This window comes from Rosa chinensis, chromosome 2 (assembly GCF_002994745.2).
Source record: "Rosa chinensis cultivar Old Blush chromosome 2, RchiOBHm-V2, whole genome shotgun sequence".
In the NCBI taxonomy this organism is placed as follows: Eukaryota; Viridiplantae; Streptophyta; class Magnoliopsida; order Rosales; family Rosaceae; genus Rosa; species Rosa chinensis.
Genome location: NC_037089.1, coordinates 86,288,724 through 86,303,380, shown reverse-complemented (window position 1 = coordinate 86,303,380; position 14,657 = coordinate 86,288,724). Strand labels below are relative to the sequence as shown.

At 39.0% G+C, this 14,657-nt stretch overlaps 4 protein-coding genes across 4 annotated transcripts; 1 reads left to right on the top strand and 3 right to left on the bottom strand.

Annotated features, from left to right (window-relative positions):
- Nucleotides 1-2,433, top strand: LOC112189037. Its single transcript, XM_024328300.2, has 2 exons — nt 1-422; nt 941-2,433. The coding sequence occupies exons 1-2, from the start codon at nt 360-362 to the stop codon at nt 2,036-2,038; spliced, it is 1,161 nt and encodes a 386-aa protein (XP_024184068.1). The 5' UTR covers nt 1-359; the 3' UTR covers nt 2,039-2,433.
- A 1,569-nt stretch (nt 2,434-4,002) lies between these two features.
- Nucleotides 4,003-8,074, bottom strand: LOC112183465 (CRM-domain containing factor CFM9, mitochondrial). The gene is made up of 4 exons (XM_024321844.2): nt 7,855-8,074; nt 6,947-7,265; nt 5,617-6,018; nt 4,003-5,343 (listed from the first exon to the last, which is right to left on the bottom strand). Exons 1-4 carry the CDS (start codon nt 7,926-7,928, stop codon nt 4,120-4,122), a joined length of 2,019 nt encoding a protein of 672 aa, XP_024177612.1. The 5' UTR covers nt 7,929-8,074; the 3' UTR covers nt 4,003-4,119.
- A 1,296-nt stretch (nt 8,075-9,370) lies between these two features.
- LOC112185297 lies at nt 9,371-12,608 on the bottom strand. Its single transcript, XM_024323538.2, has 2 exons — nt 12,461-12,608; nt 9,371-10,094 (listed from the first exon to the last, which is right to left on the bottom strand). The coding sequence occupies exons 1-2, from the start codon at nt 12,606-12,608 to the stop codon at nt 9,556-9,558; spliced, it is 687 nt and encodes a 228-aa protein (XP_024179306.2). The 3' UTR covers nt 9,371-9,555.
- Nucleotides 12,517-14,192, bottom strand: LOC112185843. The gene is made up of 2 exons (XM_024324168.2): nt 13,460-14,192; nt 12,517-12,570 (listed from the first exon to the last, which is right to left on the bottom strand). Exon 1 carries the CDS (start codon nt 14,145-14,147, stop codon nt 13,503-13,505), a length of 645 nt encoding a protein of 214 aa, XP_024179936.1. The 5' UTR covers nt 14,148-14,192; the 3' UTR covers nt 12,517-12,570; nt 13,460-13,502.
- Nucleotides 14,193-14,657: the final 465 nt, after the last annotated feature.

Genomic DNA, 14,657 nt, shown 5'->3' with positions numbered 1-14,657 from the left:
GGGGCTCCTCTTCTCCTTCTACTTCTTCTTCTTCTTCCCTCAGTCACTGGTGGGTATCTGGCTATAATTGGCGTTACGGAAATTCGAGAGGTTCAGAGAGAGAATACCCATATTTAAATATTGAAACTTTTCTTGGTTTTCTTTGCCAAATTTTGAAGCATAAAAAGTTTGGCCTTTTTTGTTTTTGTTTTTTTTTTTGGTGATGAGGAAAAGAAGATCTGGGTGTTTCAGAATCCGGTAAAGACGGAGAAAAGAAGAGGGTGGTGGAAGAACAGAAGGGGGTGTATTGGACATTTCCCTTTTCTTCATCACTGTTCATTGCCATTTTGGTATATGAGGCGAGGTTTGTTTTCAAAATCATGTCTGATGGGTATTACAGTTCCAAGAAGACAGATGATATATGCGACGACGTTTGTGGAGAGGTATTTTTATGTTTTTATGATTTTTATTATGATGAACTTTCAATTTGTATAAGCTCTGTTTTTGTGTTATTTGTGCGCCTATGGATTATAAAAATGGGTTCATTTGCGTTGTGGATGTAATACCATTTTGAAGTATTTATCAATAGGTTGATTGCTACTATTTTATTTTGTGAGATTTTGAAAGGTTGTTATGAGAAGGAATTATTACCTCCATTTGTTTTTGTGGTGTCGAAAACGGAGATGTTGATTTTTTTTTTGTTTCTGGGTGCGAGTCATTTGTCTGGTTTCTCCGTGTTTTTTATGTTTTCCTTCTCTTTTTTGGATAAGTTTTTTCGTGTTCATCACTTTGTGGTTTGTTTTTGCGACTGCTCTCCTGGTATTTGCTTTATTGATTCTACAATAAGGTTCTGAATAGGCAGAAATTTTTGTTGTATCAGTTTTCAATTTGTTTAATTGAAAACAATTGCTTAATAATAGGACAGGATGTGTTAAGAAAGGTTTTGTTTTCATTGTAGCAGGGATCAGAAGCAGCATTGAGCATGTCCAGACTACGATGCGTTTTGCGGGGGTTCGATTTGAAGACCTATATTTTCGTTTTTGCAGTTCTTCCATTATGCATCTTCGGTGTGTATTTACATGGGCAGAAGGTTTCGTATTTTTTACGACCTCTTTGGGAATCTCCTCCGAAATCTTTCATTGAACTTCCACACTATTATCATGAGAATGTGTCAATGGAGACTCTCTGCAGACTTCATGGGTGGAAGACTCGTGAGTCACCAAGACGAGTTTATGATGCAGTTCTCTTCAGTAATGAGGTAGACATCCTTACAATTCGGTGGAATGAATTATATCCGTATGTCACCCAGTTTGTGCTGCTGGAATCAAACTCAACATTTACTGGCCTGCCCAAACCATTGGTTTTTGCTAAGAACCGGGACAAGTTTAAGTTTGTTGAAGACCGGCTCACTTATGTGACAACTGGAGGAAGATTTAAGAAAGGCGAGAACCCATTTTATGAGGAGGCATTTCAAAGAGTAGCACTAGACCAGCTTCTGAGAGTAGCCGGTATAGAAGATGATGATCTGCTGATAATGTCTGATGTTGACGAGATTCCTAGTGCTCACACAATTAATCTCTTGAGGTGGTGCGATGACATCCCACCTGTTGTTCATCTCAGGCTGAGGAACTACTTGTACTCTTTCGAGTATTACGTAGATGAAAAGAGCTGGAGGGCATCAGTTCACAGGTATCAAACTGGTAATACTACATATGCGCACTTCAGACAGAGCGACTACCTTTTGTCAGATGCAGGGTGGCATTGTAGCTTTTGTTTCCGCCATATCAGTGAGTTCATATTCAAGATGAAAGCTTACAGCCACTATGATCGGGTGAGGTTCTCTCATTACTTGAACCCTAAAAGGATTCAGGATGTTATATGCAAAGGGGCCGACCTATTTGACATGATTCCTGAGGAGTACACGTTTAAGGAGATTATTGGAAAGATGGGACCTATTCCTAGATCTTATTCAGCAGTTCATCTTCCTGCATATTTGCTGAACAATGCTGAGAAGTACAAGTACCTGTTGCCTGGAAACTGCAAGAGGGAAAATGGCTGAGACTTGAAAAGCGAGGTGCCTGCTCAAACAGTTGAACAGGCAAATTGTTGATATAACTCCTTGTGAATTGGACCGAATAGTGCTCCCCATTAGAATTTGATAGCTATGGTGTTGCAGAGATACAAAGATAGGTCATTCTTAGAGTGTTTGAGAAGAACATCATGGATTCCTGCAAATTAATGGGAAATTATGTACATTTCCTTTTTCTTTCTTGGGTTTCTATGGAAGCATATCAATTTTTCAAGTGGGGGATTTTTCTACGAGGGAAAAGCTTTTCGTGAGCTTTTGTACCCACCTCTTGTTGATATGGCATAATCCCAAATGACATTTCCCAAGCTTTTCTTTACTGGGAATTGTGATTGAACTAATTGATATTCTGCTCTTAATACCTTTCATTCTGTCATCGTATCGCTTTTGAACATAGGTTACATGGTTTGTAGGATTAATATATTCGAAAGATTTTTGCATTCTTTTTGGTTCAAATAATTCCTTGCAACTTTGATGTGAGAGGCACTCTAGCAAAGACTAATTCCGAGCTAATAGAAATCAGATTGCCCCACCAAGTTTCCTATTTGTCAAAACTCGATCTTGTGATCTGGTTTGACTCGTTATTATTGCTTGCTATTCTGCTGAGTGAGTCAAAAATCCAATTGTCTTATGCACGTATCCATTATACACAGATGGACCTCCTAAACATGCTAAGCCATTTACGATCTTAAACCTTCCAAAAACCACTTGCTATATAGAAAGCTCTGTTCTTTTAACCACAATTGCAATTCTATATGATCAAACCTACATTTCTATGTGCATATCTTCAGAGCCTTCCCGAAATCCCGCGTTCTGACCGTGTTCTTGTTATGCATCTTATTCGAGTGATGAGTTTAGTCCTGTGATTTTTAAGTCATAAGATATCATCTATTCCCTCAAATTTAAGGCAAAAACTGTCAGCGTCGAAAATCCCCTTCCTCCTCATCTCACTTCTGGTCTTGCATTGTATACCAACTTTATAAAACATTGAGAACATTTGCTACTGATATAAAAAGGGTCAGCTAGTTGTTTGACTTGGACCCCAAAAGTCATTCTTACCATATTGGAGTGAACTTTACGCATAGCTCTATGACTCTTTCATCTGTCTGTTGGCACAAAGCTGAGTAGAATGGTGTAATAGTGGTTGTATTTGTTAAACCAAAAACAGGAAATAGGTAAAAATGAGAAACACACACGTTGGCCTTGAGTAAAGTTTGCTATCCCCATCTATTTGATATTTTGATTGGCACAAATTATAGTATAAGTTGATTGTATTTTTTAAACACTTAAACCAAGAGAATAAAATAGGAGAAAATGAAAAACAGAGACATTAGCCTTGAGTAAAGTATTTCAAGCTAATTCCAAATACATACTTCCAATATGTTATTAAGATTTCTGATTGTATTTGTTGAACAATAACAGAAAACAGGAGAAGATGTAAAACAGAGACATTAGCCTTGAAAATGTAAAACAGAGACATTAGCCTTGAGTAAAGTTTGCAAGCTAATTCCAAATACATACTTCCAATATGTTTTTAAGATTTCGATGTTAAGGAATTAGATTACCCGAAATTAAAAAGTAATCAATTCATCTTTGGTAAAGTTACCTTTATCACACTGAACTGAAGTTGGTGCATGATCAGTTGACTTGGGGTAACCAATGAAATGCAAACTGCAATCCCTCTTCTTTTAAATTTCACCGTCTGCTTCACATCTGAAATTGACTTGGGTCATGAAGCAAGTCAAGATTTTCATGAACACATTTAATGAGGTTTTTGGGAGATTTGTTTGGGTCTTTTTACGTGTTGTAGACGTAGACCGTTCCTCATATGATGACTATGAATTGATATACAAGTCATGAAGAAAACAAGTGCAAAATTGTTATCCAGAAATTGGACATGAACCTTCATGGCATAACATTTCATCACTGCACATTTCTATAATTAAGGTTGTAATTTATTAAAGAATAGGAAAAAAGTTAGAATAGTATACACAGCATGATCTTTCCATCTTATAGAGACTTTGGGCCTCAAATGCAGCCCTATAATCACTGGTCTAATCACTGTCCCAAATCTCATCCAACTCTTTTGGCGTCCTTGTCCGCTTGACATCATCCCCGTTGCCCTTCTCTTCTCTTCTTACCGGATAATCCTCTTTTTCACTGCTCCTGTAATTGTATTTTCCCGCAGTTGATGCCCGTGAATCTTTCACCGCCTCTGATTCCCACATTGCAGTTTCATCATCACTGAACAGATCGTCCGACTCCAAGTCTTCTTCAACCAGCTCTCTTCTTATGTTAAAATCAGCATCTCCTTTTAAATATTCACTGGCATGCTTCCCCTTTGCACCACTTGATAACTTGAATTTGTCATGAGCTTCATCGGAATCATCGGCATTATCTACCTGCTGCTTCTTTTCTAACTTCACGTAATTTAACTTCAAGTCCTCTTCGTCATCACTGCTGCTTCGGTAATCATATTTTACAGCTCTTGATGGTGTTGATGCCTGCTCTTCCTCATCATCGGAGTGCCACATTGCATTTTCAAGATCACTGAATGTGTTTTCTGATTCAGTACATTCATCTGCCATGATCTTTCTATTATTAGCTTTAACACTTTTCTTTAAGTGTCCATCATTTTTTCCCCTCCCAATCTGATATTGCTTTACCCCGTCAATTGTAGATGCCTTGAAATTCTCTTGCATTCCATCAGAATCATCAGCATCACTGTCAAAAACACTAGTATGCGCGACACTATTAGAATATTCCCCCTCGTCATCTTCATAATCACTATCAACAGGCATCTGCTTGCCACGTGTATCCCTCCGATCCCTTGTCCTTTTTGTCTCATCATCAGAGCCGTCATTTTCAAGTGGTTCAGATCTTCTGTATCTCCCCCCAAATTCTTCTTTGTTCCAATACCTTAATCGGGTAAACTCTTCTTTCTCTGCTGCTTCCTCAGCAGCCCACTCGCGTTCAGCTGCATTTTCAATCTCAGAGATGAACTTGTCTAACTCCTCCTGCTCATTTTGATCGGGAGGTTCTAAATGTCTCAATTTGTTATCAGTCTCTGCTAGTGACAGCTTATCCCCATGGAATACATAAGGACTCCCCTCCTTTTGATCAATTGCATTGAAGAATGAGGAGGCGACTCTCTGGATACTAGCCATAGCAACTGGATCCTCAGGATTAACACCACTTCTGCGTAGCTCCTGTTCTATCTTCTTAATGTTTAGCTTCTGCGACTCAAGAGCTTGTTCAAATCTGGCCTTGAATAATGCCTGCACGTAAAGATGCAGAAATTAATATCCACCTTGCTTCCCTTAGATACTTCAATGGTACTTCACTGAGCTATGTAACGGAGTTTTATTTTAATTTATCATAGAAAAATGAATTGCCAATTAAAAGTCTGAAGCAACTAGCCTACACCTATATAGAAAATCTGTACACGCACTGCTTATGCAAATGACAGCACTATAATTCCAATCCTTCCTGAGCAACAAACATATATACATATGTGTGTGTGTTTAGAAGGGAAACTTGTGTTTACGCACCTTCCTTTTCGTAAGGGTATTGAAAGGTATCAAATTTTTAGGCTGACGGTAATTTCTTCCACGAAACATGATGATTGTTTTTGTATTATGTATATTGATCACAATACCACCACTCAGCCTTGCAAGCATTGTTGCCATTTCCTTGATTTTCTCCTTAGGGAAGTTATCACAACAAACTTGTACGGTCTCGTGAAACTTCCAGTGCATGTGCATATTCTGGACAACTCCTCCAAAGACCCCACGAACACCAACAGGAACATAGTTTTTGTTTCTGAAGCCAATCTTCTTAAATGCTTGAAGCTGCTCTAGGGTAAACAGCTCCGGATCATGTCGGGGAGCTGGCAGATCTGGAAGCTCATATTTTTTGAGCTTCTGTAGTAGCAATGCCACTTTTCTCTTGGCCTGCACAATTCAGATAGTCAATATGGTTACATGAGAAATTTGATATCTGTAAAAGCATATAGAACGGACGCTTGAATAGTGCTTAAAGAAACAAACTTGTGGAAGTAAAACTTCCCGATAAATAAGGCTCCATTTGATGGAGTGATTTCAAAATAAGACTTTCTATTGAAAACAAGGCTAACAGCATTTGCATAACATATAATAGATAGCATGTATTGGATATGACTAGATGCAATACATTTAAACTGGATCTGAAAAAACTATATGCAGTAAGTAATTTCAAATTTGTTTGTTTTCTACTTCTCCTTTTAACTCAAATCTTTCATTTTTGGCCATGTATTGTATTGACCTAAACCTTAAACACAGCACTTTAACCTCAGAATGTCAATTAAATCCCTCCACCCAAATGGGCCTAGCATATTTAAAATTACAAATTAGTCCATACTGAAGTCTTTGACTTAAAATTTGCTGAAACATAAGGATCCTTCGATTCTTATTTACCTAAGCTCTTCTATGCATATACATTTAACTAATGGTATTGCTGCATTCTTAACATCCTGCAGTTGAATATAGGTACTTTAAAGTCTATTGGTAATCGAGGCTCGAGAATGTTGAAATATGACTTATCCAAAAGGATAAATATTTGACAATACGTCATTATTTACTTTTAGCTTATGAAGTGCGTTAAAGAACTCTTATCTTTTACATGTTATAAGTTAGAAAATCAACCAAAAAGTAGCCGATCAGAGGCCTACTTACACATCTCAATTTGAAATACTCAACACCAATTTGGCATAAAGAACATAGCATACTGGTAACCGAAAAATTAAGAAGCTAAGAGTAGCTAACCAGAATTCGTAACAGCAGAACCCGATTTATGCAGCACATATGATATCTAATGCTTGATTTAATAGAACAGGTAACATACCCTTTTCAGGTTGTAAATGCGCCTCTCGTTTTCAGTCATCAGCTTCTTTCGAATCTTATTTGCCCTCTGAACCTCTTTTTGAGTTTTACCAGTCTCCTTTTCCACCCGCCTCGCTACTTTGCTTCTCATGCCCCTCCCTTTAGATGCTGAACCTCTAGATGACGGCGACCCCCTATATGTGGACATTGGCCGGGACCACCCATCCAAGGGATGGAATGGTGAAGATGAAGAAAAAACACAGTCTCCACTAGCACTACTATGCCGAACCACATTGCTCGAGATCAGTTTAGGACCGACATCTCCTAAAGACGAGACATTCCTGCAAAACATTCAAACACTCACCAAATTAGCCTTAATTACTCATACCAAATGTAACAATGGTATGCATCAACACACAATATGCATCTCCATGAATACTTGGTTCTAAGTATCAAAACAATTGCTTCTAATTTTCAGTAACATACCCATTTCTACAAACTACTGAACATACTGCCAAGAAACCAAAGCAAAAGATTGAGACTTTCACTATGAATTAGTTTCTGTGTTAAGGGGTCTATATGAAACCCAAGTACCCAACTGAAAAAGCATTGATCTTTCTACTTGGGAATCATCTTAGAGCAAATGGGTAATCACAGAATGACATGAATGTAACACATTGGTGCTCTAAACTCTAAATTACAGAGAGTGATGATAAGGTAGTACCCAACTATTAAAGCATTGATCTTTGTAATTGGGTCTATATGAAACCCAAGTACCCAACTAAAAAAGCAGTGATCTTTCAACTTGGGAATCATGTTAGAGCAAATGGGTAATCACAGAAATGATTTCAATGTAACAAAATGGTGTTGTAAACCCCTAAATTAGAGAGAGAGAGAGAGAGAGAGAGAGAGAGAGAGAGAAGGTTGTACTTGGAGGGATTGAATTGGAGGAGAGAAGATAGGGACTTGAAGCAATGTCTGCGGAGGCTCCTCGTAGCGAACATCGATGGCTTCGATCCAAAAGCGACGATGATTCTCAATCACTGCTCCTCCACTGTTTTCGTTTCATTCCATGCTTACAAAATTTGACTGAAACCAGGGTTTTAGGTTTGGGGGTTTTGGGGATTTTCAAGTTGTTTTGACTAAACTGGGTCTGTTCAGTGATTTATTTACCAATCCGCTACTGCCTCTCATATCACTGCCACTTATAATATCCGGTCACGTATTTAAATTGCTTGTAATAAAATTTTAGACATGGTTTGATAAAGTAATTTCTTAACTTCCACTCACCACCTAGACTAATCTTAAGGATCAGTTACTCTGCTATGAAACAACGCACACATTCTCTACTCATACATCAAAACCTAGATTAATTTGCTGCATGCCAAAGAGGTGCTCATGTGAGTCCCGTCTTGTTAGTTTCATCTAGCTGTTGGTGATCGACACAAATGATTTGTAAGCTTGCAATCTATAGATGTGATCTATGGAGGCTTCAGCATATATTGTAGACTACGTACGAGTGTTTCCAATTTCTTCATTTCTTGCCTTCATTAGCTCAAAATCAAACAATGACTTCAACCTTTATTGATCCCGCAATATATACACCCTTTTGACCCATTTTGTTTGGTCGGTAAGCCATGTACTATATATTACAGGAGTTTAAATGTGGCATGCTTAACATATTGTTGGATCTCATCACACTTCACAACTACCAAGTTCACACCGCAAATAAAGAGAACATGAGTTTACAGCTTCTCCATTGTCACTGATGCCAGCAGCTGCTAAAGTCTATTACTGCAGTCTTTAGCCAGAGTCACCAAGGTGATATGAATTAGCTTCAAGTGCAGTAGCCAAAACTTCCGGTCCGCCTAACGTCCACTTGATTTACAGGTTCTTCAGCCTTCGGAGGAACTGAGGTAGGAATGCCACATTACAGAGACGATGTTCGTTGCCCACCGCAGGCAGAGAATGGTCATCTTCAACCAGATTAACACATATGGTCGACAGCAATATTACAAGTTCCAGCAATTCAATATCTACTGTGAAACTCTGTACAGACTCTTCATACTCTTAGAGATAACAATTGCACAGAAGCACCGGGTGCAGTTTTCACTTTCAATACGACCATTTTCAAGATATCTATTGATTAATTCTGGACTCACATTATAACAAATTCACATCACAGGGAGTTAAAAAGTAACTACTACACTGATGTTGGCCGGTAAAATACATACCATTAATATCATTTAAGAAAAGTAGATATACTCATGTGCATACTAACTTTCTCACGCATAACAGAAACCATGAAACAGCACTAGTTAGAATGGAAACACATTAGACCTCAAATTTTCTCCAAAGAGTTATAGATGAAACAATGTTCACAACTATGATCATAACTAAACCCAACCAGCAGGTAGCTAGTTCGTGTTAATTATGACGGGGGAAATCAATTACAACCTACAAGCAACCAAGCATTATCTCAAAACTAAACCTGCACAACTAACAGCCCCAGTTGTACAACACATCACATCAGTTAAGCACTACAAAATACAAATTTACTATGATTAATTTCAGCAAATAAAGCACGACTCAGCTCGATAATTGAGGGTAGAAAACCATCTCACATCCATACTAGTATTGGGGATTTGATGGCTCGCCGTCTTCCACAGTTGGCATTGAGTACCGGCACACGGGACACGTGTGATTCATCTTCAGCCACCGGAGAATACAATCTGTATGGTAATGGTGAGTGCAGGGCATACGAGTGATTAGTTGATCAGCACCCCATGCATCTGCGGCTACAAAATCCTCTCCACAAATAGCACAAGACGACATCTCACTATCAACAACTCTCACTTTCTCCAAGGCCTTAATTGATGATTTAGTTGCAGGAACCAACTTGGGGCTATATGTAAGTGGCGGCACTAGTCTTGTATACCTTTCATCAGTGTACCATAAGGCCACAACAATCGGAAAGCTCTCGGAGAGAGGCAGGTCAGCCAGCCGGATAATTTCTTGAAGAAAAGGTTGGTGTTTATCTTCCGAGATGTCCAACAGTGAGAGATTAAGGGCTAGCAGCGGTGCATATTCAACCCTATTGGATCTGATAGCAGAGAGCTTGGCAGAAATATGTCTAACAGCTACTGTTCGGAGAACTGGAGTAGGAACGCTGTTGGAAGTATAGGAACTGCAGCTGCTGTCAACATTGGCTACTGTAGTATAGGATCTGCAGCTGCTGTCAACCTTGTCACAAATCATTTTTCATCAAAAATTTACATTTTAAGGTCAGACAATGGCACTGAATACACATCCAAAATCATGACTGATTATCTTAGTGCTCAAGGGATGTTCATTTTGATGAGTCTAACTCTTTCTTTCAGTTATCTGACAATGAACCTCAGGGGGAGCATATTTGTGACTTGTTTCCCACTCCAATTCCTGTTGAAGCTGCAATAGGCACTCCTAGTTCACCACAACTAGTTCAACAATTTTCAAACACTGAAGAGGTGCCGACAGAGTCCAACACTCAAGATGATCAACAAGCAGTTGTACCAAATACATCTCAACCTCGAAGAAACCCACCAAGGATGAGACATCCACCACCAAGACTTCAGGACTATGAGACTTACACAACACGTTATCCTCTTGCACAAGTTGCTCATTCCATCAATACCTCCTCTTCTCATAGTGCTTTCCTCATCAAGATTTCCAAAGAAACTGAACCAAGAAATTTTGAAGAAGCAAATCAGTCACCCGTTTGGAAGAAAGCTATGCACGATGAACTCAAAGCCCTTGATGACAACAGAACTTGGAGTATAGTCAAACTTCCCAAAGGCCAGAAAATTGTAGGGGCAAAATGGATTTACAAAATCAAGTTCAACTCCGATGGTTCAATTGAGCGGCACAAGGCAAGGTTAGTTGCTCGTGGCTTCACTCAAACCTTTGGTGTTGATTATAAAGAGACTTTTGCTCCAGTTGCTAAAATGAACTCAGTTCGAGTTTTGTTATCTGTTGCTATAAATTGTGGCTGGTCTCTATACCAAATGGACGTCAAGAATGCATTCTTGCATGGAGATCTAGAAGAAGATGTGTATATGCGATTACCTCCTGGTCACCCACGTGAAGGCGAAGCTGGAATGTTGTGTAAACTTCACAAGGCCTTATATGGTTTGAAACAATCCCCACGTGCTTGGTATTCCAAACTGAGTTCGGTCCTTCTTGCTTCAAGCTTTAAGCGAAGTCATGCAGACTCCTCCTTATTTGTTAGACATGGCAAGGCTGGCACGTTGGTTGTTCTAGTATATGTGGATGACTTAATTATCACTGGAGATAATGTGGATGAGATTAAGTCTCTCAAGTTAGCCTTGCACAACACCTTTGCCATCAAGGATCTTGGACCATTGAAGTACTTTCTGGGAATTGAAATGGATCACTCCTCGAATGGTATGTTCTTAAATCAACGTAAATATGTTGTTGATCTTCTTGATGAGGCAGGAATGAAGGAGAGTAAGCCTGCACGCACTCCTCTTAGTAGCAGACTGAAAATAGATGTTGAAGGAGAGCCTCTCTCGGATATTTGTGTTTATCAACGTCTTGTGGGTAAGCTCATCTATCTCACCATTACAAGACCAGATATCACTTACGCTGTGAGTTTGGTTAGTCAATTCATGCACTCTCCTACAACTCATCATCTACAAATTGTCAAAAGGATTCTTCGCTACTTAAATGGCACAGTTGATCGAGGAATCATTATGAAGAACAATGGTCACTTCAACCTTGTGGGATACTCAGACTCTGATTGGGCAGGCAATTCCATTGATCGAAAGTCTACAACTGGGTACTGTACCTTCATTGGAGGCAATCTAGTTACCTGGAAAAGTAAGAAACAAACGGTGGTTGCTCGTTCTAGTGCAGAAGCTGAGTATCGTGCAATGGCATCCATAGCTTGTGAACTCATATGGTTAAAGACACTGTTGGGTGACTTAGGCATTATATGCCCTACACCCATAACTCTACATTGTGACAACCAGGCTGCCATGCATATTGCAGCCAATCCTGTCTTCCATGAACGCACCAAACATATTGAAGTAGATTGTCACTTTGTTCGAGATCAAGTTCAGTCTAAGCTTATTGAAACAGTATACACACGATCATGCGATCAACTAGCAGATATTTTTACGAAGATTCTCGCTTCCGCTCAGTTTGAACGTCTGCTTTCCAAGCTTGGCTCAAGGGACTTCCCTGATCCAGCTTGAGGGGGAGTGTTGGAAGTATAGGAACTGCAGCTGCTGTCAACATTGGCTGCTGTCAATGTTGGTTGGCTGGCTGCTGCATTTTGTACATGCATTTACACATGTTGTATTTGTTTGCTGTCAACATTGGCTGCTGTCAATGTTGGTGGCTGCTGCACTTAATGCATTCACACATGCATTAATTGTTTGTAGGATGCCTATATAAAGCTAGGATGTTGTACCATCTCATCATCAAAAACAGATCAAGAGGAATGATATTCTTCCTCTCATATTTCAATAAACGCCGATTGTTTTTTTGTTATAGAGGTCGAATTTGATCACAAGCAAGTCGTCCCCTGATTCCCCTTCCCAGTAGTCCTCCCCTTCCCGGTATGCAGTACGTGAATGGCCCGCTCTGAAACGAAGAAATGGGGAGAGATTGGACATATCCATATTTTGATGAACTGATTGAGAGAACAAGGAAATAGCTAGGGTTAATCTAGGGAAGGCAAAAGGGGTTTGGTTCAGGATCGGGTTTGTAATCCCTATGCAAAAGGGTTTGGTTCAGGATCGGATTTGTAATCTATCTGTATATATATAATCTCCTGGTCACATTAAGGTTTGTAATCTATCCTAGTTCCATAAGGAACATTAATAATAATTTGTAGTATCTTAAATTTAATTTCGATTATCAGTTCGGGATATAAATGAAATCTCATAACTTATTTTAAATGATGTTTAATAACAATATGTAGTATCTTAAATTTAATTTTGATTCTCAGTTCGGGATGCAAATGAAATCTCATAGCTTATTTTAAATGATGTTAGAAAAGTAAAGTTTGCAGAAAAACTCAAGTGGTTAAATTGAAATAAATTTGAAACGGGAGTCAAAATGCAATTTTATTGAAAAATGAGGTGTCTGAGGTTAATGTAAAACATTTGAAACACACATCTCACTTGTCGCATTTGAGCTCGATCCTCATAAATAGCATAAAACATCCAAATTTATGCGCACTAATGCAAGTGAGCTTTAAGTCGACAAATTGTGCATAAAAAGATGACTAGTTAGCAATTCCATAGGAAGAAAGTTACAGAGAGTTTGGCGTCTGAATCAATTCACCCATGGCTAGTACTCGTTATGAAATCTTCACACGTGTTGTGCGTGCTGTCAGATACAACTTTAAAAAGGACTGGAGAATCACGTATATGAACTTCACATTTTTATTAACAGTTGATCACTAGTTTAGTTCAACATAACTAAAAGAAGGTAATGGACAATGCAAGAAGTGAGGTTAGAAAACCACCTCACATATATACATAGCGATCCTCCGATTTGGGTTAGGGATTTTATGGCTCAGCAGCTTCCACAGTTGGCATTGGGAATCGGCAAAGGGGACACATGTGATTGATCTCCAGCCACCGAACAATGCAATGTGTATGATAATGGTGTGCGCAGGGCATACGAGTGATCATCAGTTGATCTGCAAAATCCTCGTCACAAATAACACAAGATGGCGTCTGAATTATAAGACCACTATCAACCCTCACTTGCAACAAACCCACAATCGATGACCTAGTTGCAGGAACAAATCTCGCAATCGGAGGACTAAGTTGGACATCCACCGGAACATGATTATAGAACCACATACTCACAAGAATTGCCTGGTCAGGGGAGACGGACACATCAACCAGCTCGAAAATCTTTTCAAGAACAGAAGGCTGTTTATCTTCCGGAACACCCAGACTTGAAAGATTCTGGGCTATTCTCTGGGCGCAGCTGCTCCTATAAGATGATGATTGCTTGATATGACAGAAACCGACGTAAACATCTCTTGAACCTATTGGGGTAACAACTGGAGCACCACCGCCGCTTCCTTGTCTTTTCATAAAGACATAGAAGCTGACCCTGAGCCTGTTCCTGCATGTCCGGACTAACACAGATGAATGGAACACTTCGCTATTAAACACACATCCCTCTGTAGACACAGGCATGATGCTGCCTGCAGCAACTCAAACTAACTGGTAGGGGACACTGGGACAGAATTGCACAGGCTAAGAAGTGAGGACACGATGAAGTCACATCATTATTTATATGAAGTAATTCAATAACAAGTTAATATGGATAGGATAGAGATTGCTTATTGGAGATTCTTAATTAATTCTGTTATAATATGGATAAGGTAGAGATATAAATATTAATTAAGCCATTAAGTTTATCTAGTAAATGTATATTGATACATAATATAGAAGAGTAATTGCTTTAGTAAGTGGAAAGAATCTTAATATCAACCTCTAAAGCAATTACTCGCCCATCCAAGTTTTCCTAAAGGGCAATGGTAGGGGACTCAATGAGGCTTAAGATTTGTGGCCTAAAATCCTAAGTGACATATAATGTAAGCAAAATACAAATTTTGTTTTAAATTCCACATGATCTATCTTGCCACATCATACTATTGCAACACCAACTTTACCCTTTTATATTTTCTTTTAGATGTTAGGGAG